Source organism: Ursus arctos, unplaced genomic scaffold, assembly GCF_023065955.2.
Source record: "Ursus arctos isolate Adak ecotype North America unplaced genomic scaffold, UrsArc2.0 scaffold_1, whole genome shotgun sequence".
In the NCBI taxonomy this organism is placed as follows: Eukaryota; Metazoa; Chordata; class Mammalia; order Carnivora; family Ursidae; genus Ursus; species Ursus arctos.
Window position 1 is genome coordinate 108,626,299 of NW_026622763.1, and position 20,680 is coordinate 108,646,978.

At 50.4% G+C, this 20,680-nt stretch overlaps 1 protein-coding gene across 8 annotated transcripts in view; it reads right to left on the minus strand.

The window, feature by feature from the left end:
- HDLBP (high density lipoprotein binding protein) overlaps positions 1–20,680 on the minus strand; it is a 69,661-nt gene that overhangs the window by 12,428 nt on the left and 36,553 nt on the right. For 4 of the 8 annotated variants that reach the window (XM_026490930.4, XM_044380339.3, XM_044380335.3 and 1 more), the window contains exons 3-16: positions 19,541–19,650; positions 17,849–18,006; positions 16,391–16,606; positions 11,374–11,580; positions 11,074–11,289; positions 10,322–10,528; positions 10,065–10,172; positions 8,498–8,602; positions 8,110–8,188; positions 4,508–4,647; positions 3,065–3,169; positions 2,822–2,935; positions 1,873–1,959; positions 1,577–1,708 (exon numbers count right to left, since the gene is read on the minus strand). In XM_026490930.4, the coding sequence (XP_026346715.1) occupies positions 1,577–1,708; positions 1,873–1,959; positions 2,822–2,935; positions 3,065–3,169; positions 4,508–4,647; positions 8,110–8,188; positions 8,498–8,602; positions 10,065–10,172; positions 10,322–10,528; positions 11,074–11,289; positions 11,374–11,580; positions 16,391–16,606; positions 17,849–18,006; positions 19,541–19,616 (1,950 nt within the window). In that variant the 5' untranslated portion in view covers positions 19,617–19,650. Of the gene's footprint in view, positions 1–1,576; positions 1,709–1,872; positions 1,960–2,821; positions 2,936–3,064; positions 3,170–4,507; positions 4,648–8,109; positions 8,189–8,497; positions 8,603–10,064; positions 10,173–10,321; positions 10,529–11,073; positions 11,290–11,373; positions 11,581–16,390; positions 16,607–17,848; positions 18,007–19,540; positions 19,654–20,680 lie in introns of all 8 variants that reach the window. The other 4 variants (XM_026490913.4, XM_026490924.4, XM_044380328.3 and 1 more) reach the window with 1 other exon arrangement.

The window sequence follows — 20,680 nt, forward strand, 5'->3', positions numbered from 1 at the left end:
ACACAGGATGGCACGCCCACTGCAGAGGGGCCTGGAGCCCTTGTGCGTGTGGGTCCATGTGTGTGGGTGGATGAGGGCCGGGGGGTGAGCAGCTCACACAGCACACAAGGAAAGTCTCCGCGTCACACCATAAATCAGAGACACAACCAGGATGCCCATGGATCGTCAGCCTTTCCTATTAAAACCCGGCCTCCAGTCAAGGTGAGACCACAGGGACCAGATTTACCTCCCATAAAAACAATGGTGTTCAAGACACTGGAGATGGGAACGCAGGCAGAGAAAGAGAACAAAGCAGACGGGCAAACAGAAAACAAACGCCAAGACGGTGGGTGGACGGAGACCCAGCTCCATGAAACCACTGTGACCAGGGGAGGGGAGGAGGGCGGGGTTTGCAGGTACAGCTTCTATCTAGAGGACAAAAAGTGAAGTGCTGAAGATGATGGCGGTGACAGCCACACAGTGGTGTGGACACGCCGGATGCCCCCGGGTTCTACTCGAAGGTGGTAAATTTTGTTATGTGTATTTTCCACAGTTCCAAAAATAAAAAAATTGATATTTAATCACACTTACTAAATATACGTAATAAAATATGTAACAATACATGATACACAGATTTACTAGTGTAATTAAATGCAAACATCTCCATTTAAAAGGCAGAGATTAGGGCGCCTGGATGGCTCAGTTGGTTAAGGTCTCACTCTTGCTTTTGGCTCAGGTCATGATCTCGGGGTCGTGAGTTCGAGCCCCACGTTGGGCTCTGTGCACAGCATGGAGTCTGCTTGTCCCTCTCCCACTGCTCTTCCCCCGCCCCTGCTCACTCTCGAAGGTAATTTCATAATGACACAAATTACATTTATCAGGAGCATGAAAGACACCAGCACAGTGGAAGCACAGTATGGGAATATTATGAAAAACTTTATGCTAAAAACCTTGACAACCTAAATAAAATAAAAACCCTTGAAAGAAAAGCTACAAATCTTAGGTGAAAAGGAACATGACCTGTGCATGCAGAGACCTATCACCCGTCAATGAAACAAAACCCAGTGACACACGGGACAACATGGACACATCTCAACGTAGCTGTTCCAAGTGAGAGCAGCTGGAGCTGGAAGAGCAAACACCATGATTTCTTGTGTACGGGATGCAGGACACTCAACAATCCCCCGTGGCTGAAAGCAGGTGAAGGGCTGGACACAGGCAGAGTGGGGGGCAGGGGCTGGCAGGACAGAGGGAGGTGCTGAAAAGGGGCACGAGAACATCTCCAGGGTGCTGGATAGGCTCATTATCCTGACTACGGAGATTCCATGCATGTACAACATAGGTCTAAACTTACCAATCTGCGTACTTTAGACATGCAGTTTCTTACATTAATTTTTCAAAAATTGAAGAAAAAAAAAAAAAGATTGTCCTGATTTCCAAGCACTCAAATCCAGTGCCACTGCCCAGGTGTGGTAGTAAGCATGGCCCCAGGTGGGTGGCAGGAGGCCGGCCACAGGCCTGCACTGCTGTGGGAAGAGCTGAGGACACACAACCTCGGGGAGCCCGGCTCGCGCCCTGCCCCACAGTACCCCATTACCAGGTCTTTCTGGATGGACAGGATGCGGCTCCGGGCGGCCTCACAGTTGGCTCGCTTGCCTGTGATGATGATGGTCTCTGAATTGCTGTTCTCTGCTGGAAGGTCGATCTTAGTGTTGCTCTCTTCCCGAATCTACAAGGAGACAGGGGACCATGGGAACGGACGTCCCAGTTGAGACACCTGGAGCCCAGGGATGGAAATTAAGGCTCCCTCCTTCAACATTAAGCCAGAATGGCAAAGGGCTTTGGGGGCAGGCCAAGGGGAGCCAAGATTCAGGGGACAAGCTGGCCGGTCACCTTTTTAATGTTTGCGCCTCCTTTCCCAATGATGTTCTTGTGAAATTGTTTGAAGATGGGAACAGAAATTGAATAGCTGTTTTCCACCTTAAAAACAAAAGGGGTGGCACCATTAGCCATCATGCCGGACAGTGACATGTCCGTTCATCCATGAGGGAGTATGAAAACACGCACTTGAATCCTGCTTTTCTCCCACCAGGACCTCTGACCTTTAGATGGGGGGTTAACTTACCCAACAATGAGCTAACCTGGCACGCCACTGTCGACTGATGCAAAGCCACCTTTATAAAAAGTGGCTCCCCACAGAACGTCCCACCTGTTCACTGCCAGTTCCATAATCCAGAAGCAATTGTTTCAGGTGCCCTCAAAGGAAACTCTGGGTAGGAGGGGGTCCTGACCCCCAGGCTGAGAGAAGCGAGCCCAGAACACACAGACTCTGCCACTCTCAGGAATCCCGCCACGCTGTGGCAGTGTGAATGAGCTCGGTGCCAGAAACGCACCCGTCAGCGATCCCAGGCAGTGGCGAGCTCAGTCCAGGCCCAATGAGAAGCCACAGAAGCATGAGACCACCTGCAGCCTTCCCATCAATAACTCCCTCGGCACTTTCCAAACTGCCGGTCCCCTTGCCAGCTTAAGAAAACAGCAAATCAACAAATGGCTCCCCACACCGCCTGCAAATCTCTCTCCTCACTGGGTGGCACCACTCATCCGGATATCTGAAGACCCCGTAAGGCAACAAGGAGCCCGGCACCCCACTGGAATTCCACGGAACACTGAGGTCCTAACCGCTGTCGGCCAGTCCAAACACCTGGGTAAAGACGACGGCGCCCCTCCGTCAATGGCAGACCAGCCAGTGCCCGAGTGCGCCCCTGAAGCAGGGGTTCTGAGGCGACGCCCCCAGGCCTCTGCCACCACAGCACGACCACCACAGGACGGGAAACAGCCCTACCAGATCTGCCACCATCTTCTGCATGTACTTGGTGCATTTTTCCACCTCATTCTTGGGCCCTCTGAGTTGAACAATATCACTCTTTTGTGCTGGGTCTGGAAAGTTGATGATAACCTGGAACAATCATCACAAATTCAAGTTCAGTTATTGGTTAGGACTAGACTCTAAAATACTGAATATCTATCTGTAAGTGCCGATCAATCACTCCTAGAGGGCCGAAGGATGCCGCCGGGAAACCTTTACCTCTGGGAATTTGTCACGAATTTCACGGATCCGTTCACCCTTCTGCCCAATGATTGTGCGATGGAATCTCTGCTCAATGATCAGATCCTTGGTGCGCTCGTTTTCCTAAACACACAGTTCAAGTAGACGACATTATGGCAGGAGGCTCCGGGGAGCCTGGGGAGCACAGCGCTGCCCTGTGGCATCCCTGGGAGTCAGCAGCCAGGAGACAGCACCCACACACAAAACCCGCTCTCTGCAACAACACAGGCTGGGCGTTACTCTCCGGAAGGAAGTACGATTCAACAACCGAGTGGGGACCCTTCAAGCAGCCTTCACCGCCCAAGCCGCTCACTTAGCGCGTCTGTGTTAAGAACCAAAGACCATGAGCCGTAATACTCTGCAGAACAGGCGGTGGTCCTGAACACGGTGTGGTTCAGACCACTGCCTGGTGTGGATAATTAAGAAAAAGTAGTTTAACTTGCACGATTCTCAGCCTCCTCCAGGCCTCACTAAAATGTCACAAGAAATACAAAAGAATAAGCGGAGTCAGGATGGAGGAAATCGCACTGTCAGTCAGCCATCTAAAAGAGCTCAAGGGGGGGTTCTGGATCAGACTGGCACCAGCTTGACAGAGCAACAAGGGTTCAGGAGTCCAGCACAGGCACAAGACACCCCAGTCCGAGCGGCCTTGGCCAGACGGGAGGAGAGCTAGCTCAATCGGGAGCGCCGGGACCCTCGGTGGAGCAGTGAGCTCAGGGATAGCCAGGCAACGGTGGGAGGCTGCACGTGCTGGCTTGCAGCTGAGGACAAGGGAAAGCCTACTGTCAAAAGGGGGCCTCTGAGGTGAGGAGGCCCCAGGCTTGGGCACTGGTGCCAGCAGACATGGGGGGACTCGCTCCCTGCCCTAATGAGGCACATGCATTGCCCTGCCCGAGGCTTTCCTGACGTTCTGCATGTTGTCTATGCTAAGCTACAATCACTCATGTAGTAGTTAACTCCTCTGGACTCTGAAAGGCACCCCAGTGACCCCTACATGCAGCCAAAATGGAGAATCACTGCTGCATGGTTATCTGTGTCGGACTCACACAATCCAGAAAGACACCCCTATGCCGACAGCTTAGCCCAGGAACAGGGCCCGGGCCCCCACCCTCCAACCCCCAGAGTTGCAGACAACCACACAGCAGGAATTTTCAACCCCAGGTGCACGTGGGAGTCACCTGAGTGCTTTTAAGAATTGGTACCTTAAGCATCACAGACCCGGGTAGGCCAAGGCTGAAACCCTGCTGCAGAACCCCAGCACCTTGCTGGCACAGCGCCTGGGCCCCAGCAGGTCAGAGCCACTCCTAGGCTGGGTGATTCCCATTCCTCAGAGCTGTGGGGGAAAATCAGGCTACTCCACAGAGGCACCCAGCAGACAGGGACGCAGGCTCCTTCCTGGTGGGACCTGGCCGCGGGCCTTACCATCCGGGAGGCGAGCTCCAGCAGCTCCCGCTTGGCCTGCTGCACACCCTGCGGGTCCCCCTCGATGCGAATCAGGCTGCTCTTCTCACTGTCAGGAGGGATGCGCACGGACACCTTGTACTGGTCTTTGATTCTGTTTACTGAAGAATACAAAAGGAAACATATTTTGGACTCAGAATCTACTATGTTCCACCAGTGACTAACAACCTGGCAGAACACGGCCAAAGCCCCAAATAACCTCATCAGTCACCCCACAAGCAAAGAGGGTGATTAGGCCACCAAAGCAAGCCTCTCCACTCTCTCCAAAGAGCTGATTACAGTCTCCGCCGGGATCAGCCTCGCCAGCATCACCCTGACAGCGTCACGTGACTGACGGCTGGGGCCGCTCAGTGGATGAGGCTCCGCGGGTCTGGCGCATGGCTGAGGCTTTAGAATACTTACAAGATCACAGCTGTTTCTTTCTTTTTTTTTTTTTTTCTTACTTTGGATCTTTTACTCATGTATTGATCATCTGGAAAATGACAGTTTACTAAAATATGCAGTTGACACATTTGATTACGTGATATCAAAGAGTTACATTCATTCATAACTACTATTTTCACCAAGAGCACTTTGAAGTATTAGAAAGCTTCTTAAAATTTAAATTCAATTAACTAACACATAGTGTATTATTAGTTTCAGAGGTAGAGTTCGGTGATTCATCAGTCTTATGTAACACCCAGTGCTCATTCCATCATGTGTCCTCCTTAACGCATCACCCAGTTACCCCATCCTCCCACCCCCTCCCCTCCAGCAATCTTCAGTTTATTTCCTACTAAGAGTCTCTTATGGTTTGTCTCCCTCTGATTTTGTCTTATTTTTTCCCTCCCTTCCCCTATGCTCCTGTTTTGTTTCTTAAATTCCACATGTGAGTGAAGATCATGATAACCGTCTTTCTCTGACTGACTTATTTCGCTTAGCATAATACCTCCCAGTTCCATCCACATCGTTGCAAATGGCAAGATTTTTGTGATGCCTGTGTAATATTCCATTGTATATATATACACCACATCCTCTTCATCCGTTCATCTGTCAATGTACATGTGGGCTCTTTCCACAGTTTGGCTATTGTGGACACTGCTGCTCTAAACATTGGGGTGCAGGTGTCCCTTCGGATCATTATGCTTGTATCCTTTGGATAAATACCTAGTAGTGCAATTGCTGGGTCTTAGGGTAGCTCTATTTTTAATTTCTTCAGGAACCTCCACACTGTTTTCTAGAGTGGCTGCACCAGCTTGCATTCCCATAGACAACGTAAGGGGGTTCTCCTTTCTCTGCATCCTCGCCAACATCTGCTATTCTGACTGGTGTGAGGTGGTAACACATTGTGGTTTTATTTGAATTCGACTGATGCCACCCAATGTTGAACATTTTTTCATGTCTGTTGGCCATTTGTATGGTTGTTGTTTTTTTTTAAGATTTTCTTTTTTTCTTTGAGGGAGCGAGATAGAGCACAAGCATGAGTGGGGGCAGAGGCAGAGGCAGAAGCAGCCTCCTGCTGAGCAGGGAGCCTGACGTGGGGCTCAATCTCAGGACCCTGGGATCATGACCTGAGCCAATGGCAGACGCTTCACCAACTGAGCCACCCAGGCGGCCCAGCCATTTGTATGTCTTCTTTGGAGAAATGTCTGTTCATGTCTTCTGTCCATTTCTTGATTGGATTACTTATTCTTTGGGTGTTGAGTTTGATAAGTTCTTTATAGATTTTGGATACTTGCCCTTTATCTGATAAGATATTTGCAGATGTCTTCTCCCATTCTGTTGGTGGTCTTTTGGTTTTGTCAACTGTTTTCCTTTGCTGTGCAGAAGCTTTTTATCTTGATAGAGTCCCAATAGTTCAATTTTGCCTTTGTTTCCCTGCCTTTGGAGACATGTCTAGCAAGAAGCAGCTGCGGCTGAGGTCACAGTGGTTGCTGCCTGTGTTCTCTAGGATTTTGATGGATTCCTGTCTCACCTTTAGGTCTTTCATCCATTTTGAGTCTATTTTTGTGTATGGTCTAAGGAAATGGTCTAGTTTGATTCTTCTGCATGTGGCTATCCAATTTTTCCAACACCATTTGTGAAGAGAATGTCTTTTTTCCGTTGGATATTCTTTCCTGATTTGTGAAAGATTAGTAGACCATAAAGTTGAGGGTCCATTTCTGGGTTCTTTATTCTATTCCACTGATAAAGATCCCAGGTTTTTCTAATGTGGAAACAAGTTTGGGAACTGAACCACTGTTCTCATGTCACAAAATTACTCTCAAAAAACCAAAAATAGAAACCACTAAAAATCAGAAGGCTTTACATTAACTGAGGACAAGAACACCCCAATGACCACCTTAGGGCTCCATGGAGGCCACACTGCTGCCTGGAGAGAGTCCGCCATCAGCTCAGATCCAAATTGAGCGCTTCATTGTCTTTGCAAATTGAAAACACTTTTTCTGTCACCTTCTTTGGACAGAGCCCAGTGTGTGCAGTTAGAGACCCATGTCCCCACACCCTGGAGAGGCCTTATCCCGGAAAACAAGACCAGCACTTTGAGCATGCTCCATAGGGGTCACCGAGGGGCGTCATGAGCACATGGCAGAGACAACGAGAGCCAAGGACTCAGAAGCCGGGCAGGAGACTTTGGATCATTAAAGAAACGGCGGGGTGGGGGGGGGAATGAAACCAAAAACAGATTGGACATAATGTGAACCACTCTGGTGGCCTCACACTTCTAGGGAGCAGTCATCAGAAATGAATGTCAGAGCCACATTTCCTTACCTTCTTTAAAAAAAGACACTGTACCATTAATCAAAACAGAAACAAACGAAAGCAAGTTACAGTGTGTGCGTGGTTTGAGAAGCAGGTACAAGGAAGCACCGCTAAGAACTTGCATGGACGCTGTGTCCGCAGACTGTCACTACCATTGTGTAACGTCCCCAAGGACACAAGACTGACACCAGATACAGCACAGCTGACGAGCTCACACTCATTACAAACAAAAACTGGACCACAGTGGGCAAAAAACAAAGGGAACACACTCTCAGGGCATCCTGCCTCTACAGGTGGGTTCCCTGCAACTCCGGGATGGACCCAGGCTGGGCTGTGTGCTACCCTCTCAGTTTCCACTGCAGGTGATACACAGGGACAGGGAGCACACCGTGATGTGTGTGGTGGCCTCACAGGCGAGCTGGGGTTTTAGAAGACGCTCTCCACCTGGGCAGAGCACGCCCTCAGCACACTTCCCACAAATCGCACCCACACGCCTGGTCTGACAGAGCTCACCTGGGCCGCAGGGTTACTATGTGCCCAGATGACCCCTCCCTGCGCCAAAAAGACATGCACGTGAGCCCTGGCCTTTCTTGCTCCTGGGGGAGCCCCACCAAGGGACTGTGCAGCAGTAACACCACGAGGACTGCAAAACCAGGGATGTCGCCCCATAGGGCTCAGGTGTGCCTTCACCGTGGCCTCTGACCTGGCTGGTCAAGGTCCCAGGTCTCCAGACCAAGCACAGCCCAAGGAGAAGACGAGGACACCCAGTCAGGAACTGACTTTCTCCCACCACGGTCACCCTCCATGCCATCAGCCCCACTCACTGTTGGCCCCACTCTTCCCAATGAGGTGTCTGTGGAACTTGTGGTCCACGTTGATCTCCACGTAGTCCATCCGGTTAATCTGCAGGAGGAGAACAGAATGGATTCAAGCTCTCAAGGCCATGGCATGTGCCACAGTCCCAGACACGCAACCACAACCCAAGTCCACAAACTGGCAGCTGTCGCCTTTGTTACTTAACTGTCAGCCACTGTTCCAATATTGTCCTTCTGGCCCCCTTGAAAGACCCTTCTATCCGTGACCCTCCCGGACTTAGCCAGCTTTGTCTGTCCCAGGGCCCACCCAGCCACGTGATGTGTGACAGGCAAGCAAGGACATCCTGGCTATGCCCAGGCTTCAGCGGAACCCAGAACGTGCAAAGGGGCACCTTACCAAATCTTTGACCATGGCTTCGATCTGTTCCTGGGCCACGTTTACGTCCTCTGTGGGGCCTTCCAGGGTGATCTTGTCCTCCCCCTCTGTGAACTCGATGTGCACCTACCACAGCAGAATCAGGAAAGAGAAGGTCGAAGCGGCACAGGCAGTGCCCTCTCAGAGCCGCGGGTGCTCTGCGGAGGCAGCGGCCAATCCCAGCTGCTTTACATAAACGCATGTCCACAGACTCCCCACAACGCTGAAGGGGGTGGCTGGGGGACTCCCATTACTCTGTTCTGAACATTGTGGTCTAATCCTCTTTCTTCACCAGACATGGGAACTGTGAAATCCTCCACGATGCACCTAACAGCAAAACCACGGACTGAAAGCACACCGGCACCAACTGTCCCCCCATTCCCTGTACTACTTTCACTGTTACGGGCCCACTCTTCTCTTATTAATTTTTGATAGAAAGCGAGCACACATGCATGTACCCAAGTGGGGGGTGGAGCAGAGGGAGAGGAAGAGAGAATCTTTTTTTTTTTTTAAAGATTTTATTTATTTATTCGACAGAGAAAGACAGCCAGCGAGACAGGGAACACAAGCAGGGGGAGTGGGAGAGGAAGAAGCAGGCTCATAGCAGAAGAGCCTGATGTGGGACTCGATCCCGCAACGCCGGGATCACGCCCTGAGCCGAAGGCAGACGATTAACCACTGTGCCATCCAGGCGCCCCAGGAAGAGAGAATCTTAAGCAGCTCAGCAAGGAGCCCAACGTAGGGCTCTATCCCACGACCCTGAGATCATGATCTGAGCTGAAATCAAGAGTGGGATGCTCAACTGACTGAGGCCCATAGGTGCCCCCAGGCGCACTCTTATTTGCTCGAGTGAGAAATGAGACAAATATCAGAGATGGGGTTTTAACTGGTGTACAGCTGCCCAAGGTGGTCCACAGGCGAGCCAGCCCTGTCCTCATCTACAATACACCAGGCGAGAAGGCAACACGGACACGGGCAGTCAGGGAGAGCAGCCCCCTGAAGCCACCACATCCGTGTGAACCAGGGCTCGGAGGCTGGGAAAGCAAAAGGACTGAGCAGTCAGCTGGAAACCAAGTGTGAACAGGAGGACAGTACGGTGGAGGTGTTCTCTGGCAAGCCACCCTGTGCGCCTTCACTGAGAGCCGCGGTGGTCTCTGGAAAAGTGGGGAAATGTCAAGGACAGAGAGAGAAAGCATGAAGAGGCCGTCACTCCACGCTTCACACGAGCTGTGCACACGTCTGCTCTTCCAAGAACACAGATGGAACTATGGGAAGTTACTGTGCCATATCAGACAAAGGAGACGTCTGCTAAAATAGTCATGAAACCCAACCATACACACGGTCTCTGGTTAAAAAGATCAAAAGATTGACAGAGATATTTTTAAAAATTTATTTTGCTCTTCCTCAGCTAACTGTGGCAACTGTCACACACAATGTGCCCCGATCTTCAGGGCCGTCCACAGAGTAAACAGCAAGAAACCAAATGTCAGAAACGGGAGGACAAAAGCCAAGAAGAACTCAGAGTAACAAATTCCCAACGCCTCCTCACCTTGGGCATCTGCTGAGTGATTTTGGCCAGATTCTGCCCTTTCTTGCCGATGATGAACCGGTGAAGCCAGGAGGGAGCAGAGACGGACGACACAGTAAAACTGTTGGCCTAGGAAACCAGGAAGCAGAGCAGTGGGCTGTGCAGTCCAGACTCCGTGAGCGTGCTCCCCGCCCAACATGGCCCCGGGGCCCCAGAAACGCCATTTGGGAGTCCAGCCCTACAAGCAGCAGCTGGGATTCACTCCTGAAGGCAGTTACCTTGGCATAGACTTCAGTCAGTGCCTGCCCTAGCTTTTCAGGCTCTCCTCGAAGTATCACAGTCTCCGAGATGCTGTCTGAGGGTGGGATCTCTACAGAAACTCCCGTTCTTTCCAGGATCTCCTGTAAGGAATTGCCCTTGGGCCCGATGACATACTTGTGCTGGGATTTCTTCACCTCCACGGCGATAGTTGTGGTCTTCTTTTTCTAAGGAAGAGTACCGTAAGGGTGTCAGAGGGAAGGGCCTGGGAGGAACAGGTGGGGACAGAACGCCGTCACCAAAAAGGGACGGAGCAATATCAGAGCCCTGGACTACACTCTGTGAGCCCCAGCAAGTGAAGACGGGAAACAGCCCACCCCCAGAAACTCCACTGAGCAAGCGGGACTGGGTTTTCTCCTCATAAGAATCACCTGAGAAGTTAAGCTTGCCCAGACTGAAGACGGCAACTTCAAAGAGGTGAAGACCCCAAGTTCCCTCCACACCTCAAAGAACAAGGTTCAGAGCTCACAGCCCGCAGGGTGAGCTGCCAGCTAGCCGCTAACTCAGAGCCACGACCAGCTCAGGTGCTGCACCCGGCCCTGCGGGAGCGCAGCCATCTAGCTCAGACCTCTGGCCACTCTTTCCCTGCCCAGCAGCCCTACCGCCTAACGGACTGGAAACTGAACTCCTCTGGGCACAAGAGGAAGAGGGCAGGGTTAGGCCTCAGCCACACCTCCACTGACAGTCCCCACGCGCTCTTCCCAACCGCTACCTTCTCCTCGTAAATCTTCTTGATGCGAGCCACAGCCTGAGCCAACTGTTCCTTCTCTCCGGTGAAGACGATTTCTGTCCGGTTCACACTGGGTGGGGGGATGTTGATGCGCGTCCCTGTCTCCTGCATGATCTCACCAACAAGTCGGTTATAAGGCCCGGCGATGAAGGGGTGGAACGCCTTCTCCACTTCCAGCCTCTCGACAGCACGTTTGTCCTGGAAAGTAAAGGACACATCCATGAGGGTGCAGCTCTGGGGCCGAGGCCAGTGCACACACCCCATGCCCTCAGCTGGCCCCACCTGCTCAGCGGAGATGAGAAGGACTTCATGGCGAGCTTTCTCAATGCCTTCTTTGGTACCGGTGATCCTGATCTGATTGCTGGCGTCATCTGGGCGTGGGATCTGGATTTTGGTTGCAGTTTTGAGTTCCAAGTCTTGCAGTTTCTCTCCATTTTTGCCAATAACAAAGCGGTGGTGTTCTTTGGGAATGGCAACAGTCGCTGAGGCCTACAACAGGAAGAGAATCAAAGGAAACAACAATGCTTGTAGGTTATGAAAAAGCCTATTTCTCCATGATATTCTCTACGGCTGAAATGCCATTCTTGCCTAGCCAGCCTCCAACCCATCCCTCGGAACAGCCTTAAGTTAAACATCATGTTCTTGGGGAAGCTTACCCTGACCCCAAGGCTAGGAAAAGTTCAAGCGCGGTACATTCCCAAGGCCCCACGTCACACCCTCAGCTGTCATAATTACTTAGGGGTAATTAATTACTTGTTCAACATCCTCTCAGCCCAGTGAGCCATCACGAGAACAGGAATATTCAAGAATGCTGTCTTGTTTTCTCCTCTCATGAGTGCTAACACTATCCCAGGATGTGACAGGAAAGCAGGTACACACTGCCTAACCAGACTGATTTGTTTCTGGAGGCCCAGGCTATTTTTTTTTCTCCAGACATAAGCCCTGTATCCCCTAATAAACTCTTCTATCTCTTTTACAACCAGTTAAAATAGACAACTTGTCTGATGAAATACAACAGAAATACTCCAAAGCCTTTATCCAATGAGTCCAACTGCTAGAAATCAAGCAACTTCCTGAGGTCACGGAGAGCAAGGAGGAGGACGGAGGCTCCCAGTCTTCCTGACTCTGCAGAAAGTGGCCTCCAGGAAGACTTTAAAAAAAGGGAAGTGTTGGCGCTCCCAGCACCGGTGTAGCGGACACACAGGCCAGCCAGGGACACAAGCTTACAGCAGACCACTTAACGTTCTAAACAAAAATGTTAGCTTGCATCACAGAGGCAATAAAAAATGTCCTCACTTCCCAACTAGCACAGAAAGACAGGCAACTCACACATTCTGTTTGAATACTGTTTACTACAAAAGTGGTTCAATCTTAGGAAATCAATTTATGTGATTCATCATATTGTTACACCTAAGAAAAATGAAGCGATCACCTCCACAAAATTTAATCTATTCATGATTAAAAATGTGCAAAATAAAAATATTTTTTTAACATGACCAAACACACACACCCAGCTCAGCCTGTACTTGGAGTTGTGCTGAGGGGAGCGCCCGCTGAGGCTGGACCCCCATGGGAGTGTGTCCCCACAGAAGGAGACCCGAGGAAGCAAAGGAGGCACAAAGATGGGACAAGAAAGAACACAGGCCTGCACTCCCCGGAACCCACAACTTAAAACTTTTGATGTCTGTAACAGGGAGAAGAAAACTAGAATCTAGCTTCAACAACTTTAACTCAAATCAGCAACCGCTTAGAAGATGTCATGGGAAAGAATGGCCATTCCAACAGGAAAGGAGAGAGAGAGAGAGAGAGAGAGAGACACACACACACACACACACACACAAAGAGAGACAACCCAACAAAAGAAAGAGGTAGGATATGTGCGTCAGAAATCACAAAACACTCCTTAAAATATCTAATGCAATTCTGAGCAAAAAGTAGATTATAAAGTTAGCATGGTAGAACGAAAAAGAATGGGGCAGGAAAATCCTGAAAAGACAGTACAGGAGGGGTGGTGACAACTGTACTAGATACAAATATAAAACCACGACATGAGAACAGAACACTCGTACACAGTGGGAACTGAAAACCCATGCAAAGAACCGAGTTCACATGAAAACTTTGGACTTCATAAAAACAGCCAATCACATCACTGGGGGAAAACTCTTGAAACTGGGGATGGCAACCTAACAGACGTCTGGAGAAGGACAAAAGTGGGTCTGTACCTCGCACTGTTCACGAGAAATCCCAAACTCATCAGGAACTGAAACGGAAGAGCCCCCCTTCCAGGCACCAGAGAAAAGATTAGGTTTCTTACAACCTGGAAGTGAAACAAATTTTCCTAATAAGGACTCAAAAGAACAAAAAGAGTAATGAAATTTGACTGCACTAGAATAAAAAGTCACATAGCAAAACACACCAAGATCAAAAAACAAATCGCGAAGTGGGAAACATGGTTTGTAAGGTGCAGGGTTTTTAAGGACCTCCTCTACTGAGCACGTGGACAACTAACTTGATAGGAAACGCCAAAGACAAGGTAGTGCACAGAAAAACATGCAAACCGCCCTTCGACGTTAAAAAGACACTCAGTCCTGTTCATCTGAAAAATCTAAATTAAAAGTACACTCAGCTACCTTCCAGACAGAAGCCCAAGGCTTTGACGGGACAAGGCTGTGGGGGAAGCGCAGGGGAGTGCAGACAATGCCCAGCACTGAGGGACGGGGCTCGCAGCTACTGCAAAATTACCTATGTGCTGCCCTCCGACCCAGGCGTCTCACTGCCAAGAAATGGATCTTGAGACACACCGGGTGAAACAGGAAATCTTTACACACAAGGTTTTCATTGCGACATGATTTCTAACAGAAAAGTCGGGAAGGCACCCAAATGCCCACCAACAGGAATGCTCGAATGAATCACGGCACGCCCACCGGCATCTCGCAGCCGCACAAAGGAGCAAAGCCAGTACTTGCTGATACGCAGACAGCTCTGGAAAATATGCAGGAAAAACAAGGTGCAGGACAGGGTTTACTACGCCGAGTCATCTCCTGCTTCTACTCTCAAACCCCAACAAGGGAAGGGTCAGTCAAAGACTATGAATGGCCAGCTGGCAGGGGAGGCAGGGACAGGGTGCAGAGGCTGTCTCTGACCAAACCTTATTACACAGCTCTGACTTTGTACCAACCCAACTATATCTCAAGATGAGAGCATACATTCCTTCAAGTGACTGTAAAACTCCATCACCTTTCTTTTGTCTTCATTACAACCACCAGTTTGCACTCATGCAGCGCCCTACCAAAAAGGTGAAGAGTTCCTGGATGAACAGCTGACATTAGGTCTGTGACCACGGTCAGCTCGAAACTCCCCATGTTAGAGATTAGGAAATGGTGGACATGAATGGTCACCCCAGAACGCTGCAGGGTGCCAACCCGAAGGGAGTCCCAGTGTCCAACAACTAATGAACACATCAAAAGTTCAAAATGACACGGAGATTCATGGATCCCAGAGGAGACGCCAGAGCGCCAATGGAGTCTCAACACTGACTGAGCGATCGGCAAGGACAGCTCTTCACAAGAACACCAACTAATTCGGGGCTCAGTGGCTAGAAAGCCGCCATCCACTCAGCGATGAATTCTGGCTGTCATCAGGAGATGATACAACCGCTACGCAAAAGAATGACCAGGAACGTTATTAATGGCTGGATTTGCTGAAGACTCCCGGGTCTAGTGATCCGTCTTGGAATCAACAGCTACTACACAGAACCACCCACAAGTTTCCCTGCCAGACAAGCAAGCTGAACGTTAAAGTCACCAAGCCCTGGGACGGAACCACCAGTTTACAGGAAACTGGTGATGGACAGAGAGACAAAGCAAACACCTGCTTGTCCCAAAAAACCAAAGGCATTAAGGAGGGGAGGGCACTGCTGAGGAGCCCAACACGCACAGCAGGCAGGCCTTGTTTGGGTGCCAATTTAAACAAGTCAACTCAGGAAGACATCTGTAGATAATGAGAGAAGTCCATAAATAGACCAGGTTGAATATGGATATATCCAGAAATTACTATTAATATTAATAAGTGAGTTACCAGCCTGATAGATTACATTAAAAAACACAACAACAACAACAAAACAGAGGTGCCTGGGTGGCTCAGTTGGTGAAGCGTCTGCCTCTGGCTCAGGTCATGATCTCAGGGTCCTGGGATTGAGTCCCGCATCGGGTTCCCTGCTCAGTGTGGAGCCTGCTTCTCCCTCTCCCTCTGTGATCTCTCCCACTCTCACTCGTTCTCAAATTAAAAAAAAAACCAAAAACAAACACTTTACAAAAAGGGGGGGGGCACACTCTGAATTATCTGCAAGTGAATAATGTATCTGGGATTTGCTTTAAAGTAATGATGGTGGGGGGGTGGGGAGAGGAGTGGAGTGAAGTGGTTCAGGTCTCCTCCCTACCCAGTGTTCAATCACAAAATGCTCAAATATTCACCAACTAGTAAAAAGCACAAGTCTGAGAGCTTATTACGCACCAGCCACAACGCGAAGCAATGGACACACATTTCCAATTGCCTACACTTAATGATTTCATTCCCTGAAGCTAGTGGGAGGTTAGAGACGCTCCCAAGTCCCTGTACGGCCAAGTGAGAAAGAGCTTGGACAGGACAGGACAAATCCTCTCCCCCTGTTGAGTCCCTGGCTCCCGCCCCACGGGGCCCCATCCTCCAGCCACCACATTCTGGAGGTAGCTCCCCAGCGAGCTCACAGACAATCAGTGTCAGGTGGAGAGGAGCCCCATTTCTTTTTTTTTTTTTAAAGATTATATTTTTAAGTACTCTCTACCCAACATAGGGTTTGAGCTTACCACCCCAAGATCAAGAGTTGTACTCTATTGACTGAGCCAGACAGGCACCCCTGTCACAAGACATTTTAATAAGATTTTCTGCATTTCCCTTAATCTTGAAGTGATGGTGTGTATAGAGAAACGCATCACAGGTTTACTTATTTATTACGTGTAAACAGCAAGGTGCTGACTCTTGGGCCCTGCCCTAGGAATGAGTGACCTGCGGTGGTGTCCTCATTCTACCATCCAGCAGCCTGGCTTCTCTGAGTGTCTCAACCTCTGGGACAAGCCCTAATCTTTCAGTCCATTCACCCAAATAGCAAAAACGGTAGGTGTCCAGTGTTTTTTCAGGTAAAAATGCCGGGAGGCCTGAACGTGGGGTCCGGGGAGGGAAGGGTCTGACGAAGCCAGAGCCGTGTCTGTTGGGCTTCATACACGGTACGCCCACTCAGGAGGACGAGGCTGGAGGTACCCACCTGAGTCTGCAGTCTAGCGACAATGTCCTTCCGGGCTTTCATGACGGCGTCCAGCTTCCCTGACACCATGATGGAGAGGCCCTGGTCTTTGGCGAGAGACAGCTCCAGATGGGCGCCCGTCCTCTGCATGATCTCCACGCAGATTTTTGCTTGTTCACCTTCTCCAAACTGGTTCATGTCCTTGTATTTTCTCTCCTCCAGGGGTACGTGGAACACCTGCTCAGGAAAGGTCAAGAAGGGAAAGTGAAGAGATCAAGAGATGGGAGAGCATGTGAGTGTCTAGGCACTGACTACGCAGAGTAAGGAGACTGAGTTCATTCCCTCATTAAGTATCCCCACTCCTCTCCTCACCCCTACTCCAGAGCCAGAGAGGCAGGGGTGGAGGGGCGGGCAGAAAGCACCTAAGGGCAGGAGGCTGGCGCTCCAGTGAAGAGAGCGCCTCCCTGACACAATGGACAGCACGGAAACATCGGGTGCCAGCCGAGTGCAGTGGAGGTGACAGAAAGGGAGGGAGAGGGGCTCATGGACAGGGAGACACCAAGAACAACCACGCTCAGAGGTGTGCCAGAGCAAAAGGGTGAGGGCAATGAACAGGGGTAGGCAGGGGAGCAGTAAGAGCACAGTGGGGTGCAGTCCAAGCGGGAGAAAGGAAGGGGCCGGGTTCCTCTAACCATTCTGCAGCAAGAGGAGAAGGCAACAAAGCAGGGTTCAGGCAGAAGGATATATGCTAACTGATGACTCAGCTTCACTCCAGCAGCTCTCTGGACAAGGGAGTGAACAGAGGCAAGGGTGGAAGCAGGAGGAACCCAAATGAGTCCTGGTCTTGGGTCTGAACCCCTAAGTAGAACGTGGTGTAGTTCACAAGATCAGGAAGACTGAGGAGACACCAGTCCCATCTCAGCCACCAGAAAGATGGAAAGATCTAGGAAGCAACGGGTTAGGAATCTCGGGTTCAGGGAAGGGGACGTCTCAGCACACAGCTGGTAGATAATCAGCAGCCAGTACCCAACATGCGTTCACACAGAGAGAAGTGCTTTGCTCGCCAATATCTCACGTTAAGGTAGCAGAGAGATGGCTTTCTTTGATCTCATGACCCCAAGAAAATGGGGAGCTGTGTGCCCAAAGGAGAAGACTTGCTTTGATACGGTGGGAGAGAAGACAGAGAAGACAGACAAGTTCCTGCTGGGGCTGGCGACGTGGAGAGCCACATTCAGCAGCTGGGAGCAGAGGCTGGGCTGCAGCAGACTGAAGAACCTATGGGGCCTGTTCCTTCCGAGCGTTGGGGGTTACACGTTGAGCATGAGCCAGCTTCCCCAGGAGTGGGGGTGCGTCTGCTCTGAAAGCCTCCCCCACTTCCATGCCCAAAGCACGCTCACTTGTGTGTGCTCAAAACCCATTCCATCAGATGCTACCACTTCCTACTTGGAGGACCAGGTAAAGAAAGAACAGAGTTTCTACCTGAGTGATGACAGAAGCTTTGATGGGCCGGATCTTGTTACCCCAGGCGCCAGCAGGCTCCTGGGCATTTTCCAAGCAAGCTGATTTCTCTGGGAGCGGAGGAAAGGCATCTTTGTAGGTTGGAGGGTCACTCTCCTCTTCTGAATTTAAAGTAGCAACTGGACCAGCCAACATAAATGGAAAGGAAGCACATGTTTTCAACACTGGACAAAAAAACACTTGGAGAGTTTTAATGTCAAGAAAGAAGAGACACAGAACATTAATTGCTTGAGTGACACCCTGCCCCCCAATCCCTTCATTCAGTGATAGGAAAGGGCTCCAGGAGGTCCCCATGCCCAGCACGCCCTCAGGTTCGGCACGTGGCCTGGAGAGGCAGCCTCTGACCTTGCTGGCAAGTACCCTGCCCGTGTAGGCAGCCTCCCCTGTGAGTGGTCCGTTCAGACACGAGATGCCCCACTCCTCCCTGAATGTGGTGAGCCCCGTGAAAACAGGCCTTACCATAAAAATTCAGGCCCTAGACCCTTCTGATCCTGTGCTTAAAAAACCACAACTATGACAATCCCCGGCATATAACCAGCCCTTAAATGTGCAGAACACAGTAATGTTGCTCAGCGCTGCCTGTGAGAGCCACCGGTGAGGCCGACTCCAGCCGGCTTCCCACTGTAGCACACAGTACTGAAAAGAACCCTTGCGGGAGCTGCTGTCTCAACCCCCACGACCCCCTTCACAGGAGCAACAGCCTTGCAGAAATCAGGCCCCAGAGCATTAATCGCTCCCATGCCCACAGTGCCCTAATCATTCACATTTTGGTCCCAATAACCACAGCTCCATGAAAACAGGAGTGTGAGTCTTTCGGATCACCCCAAATGCCCCAGCAATGGCAGGGCCCAATAAAAACCACTGTGAATGGATGTGCACACAGAGCAGGGAGATGACCTTTGGAATCAGACAGGCCTGCGTCCAACTCGGGGTTCACCGCTTCTGGCCAAGTGGCTGTGCTATCCCAGGACACCAATACAGACTCAGTGCTGACAGCAGCTGGAGCCCGTCAGAGCCCTACTTCCCTCATCTAGAAATGCAGACTCTACAGGGCTGCTGCATCAGGTAGAAAGAGTCAACATGGCAGGCACTCTGCAGTCTTTGGGTCTCCACTGCCCTAGAAACGAGCACTTAAAACACAGCCAGTGTAACTGACAAAGTGAATTTTTAATTTTAGTTAAACTTAAGAACTGACAGTTGATTCAGTTCATCTACTCTTTCACCTGAAAATTTTATACAATCTACCTACAGATGAAAGATTACAGATGAAAATTTAGCCTTCAAATGAAGTTACCCTGTTCTTGTAAATATATGCCAGATTTTGAAGGATTTTAGTTCAGCACAACTGGGGAACAGTAATTTTGGAAAAGAATCTCATTTTAATTACCAATGATCAAAACCACTAGCTTTCCAGGAAGTGGTCCACACTGCAAACCCTTCTGTATCCAGAAGGGTATCACTCCTGCCCAGATCCACCCCCGCACACCAGGGCAGCGCCCACAGCACAAAACAGAGCAGGTTGAGAAGTGGGAGCCCAGGCTCCACCCCACAGCTACAGTCCCAAAAGGCACTTCTCAAAGGCCATAAGGTTGGACAAAGATTGGGAAGGAGCGGTGTCTCAAAGTGAGAATACGAGCACAAAAGGGTGGTCACCTTTGATCTGCTGTGGAACCAGCCCACTTCGGTGTTCGGCAAAGCTCTCCTGGGTCAAAACTGCAACGGAGCTCATGGTTGGTCTCGGGCCTACGCACAATCTGGGTGAGCTGCTGAAGCAGGAGGGAAGGTCAGAGGCAGAGTCAAGGCACAGCCAACCCGTCAGGCTTAGAGTTTTAGCCAAAGGTTTAATTCTGTTTCACCAGCAAACCACACCATTTTCTTCACTTACAAGCTCTGATACAAGATGATAACCAAACTTTCAGCAAATGATGAAAGGAAAAACGCAAGTGAAGGAGGGTCCTCCGACAACTCTCCGCTCTGAGGAGCCAGAGGCTCCAGCTGAGAGCTCCAATCCTACAATGTCCAGGGGCTGCAGAGACAGCCTGCAGACCAACCTCTGGAAGGTTCTCCTAACAGCTATCTCAGTTATTTTGTTAATCCACATGCCTCCTGATGCTTACAAGATACATCACGTGAGAGCTGCTACAAGAAGCAATCAGCCCCCTTCTGTAAGGATGGCGGGCACCGCGGGCACAGTCAGCAAGGCCCAGCGCACCACACAGCCTGGCAATGCCCCCCCCCGGGGGGGGGCAAGGGCGCAAAGAGCAGCCACTCAGCCCTCCCTGGCAACAATGTAACAGCAAGAAGCAGGCGATTAAGTGCCTCTGACATGTGCTGGTGGGTTATTCTCTCATGTCCTAGCTCTCAGGGGTCAGAGGGCACTCAGAGCAGGTGGAACCCAGCCCAAGGGCACACAGTTCCTTGGTTCAGGGAAGGAACCAAGTAGTCTCTGCCTCCAGACCCCAATCCTGAGTGCCAGGTACTCAGTGGGACTTGGGCTCACTCAGCCCTGAGGCAGGAGTGTTTGCTTCCTCCCTTCAACTCTAGGTGAGCTCCACGCTACTGCGATGAGGAAGAACCCACTTTTTTCACACCACTATGCACCAAGTGTCTTTTTCTACCACCATGGCAAAAAAGCATTAAGAGAGCCAATTATATAATAAAAGTGAGTTTTTGCATAATTTTTACAGCTCAGGGAGACCACTTCCCAAGTTCAAGAAAATTAAGCTCTGTATTCCTCAAGAGAAGCAAGATCCAAACTCAGAGATTCCTGAACAAACATAATTCACATTTAAG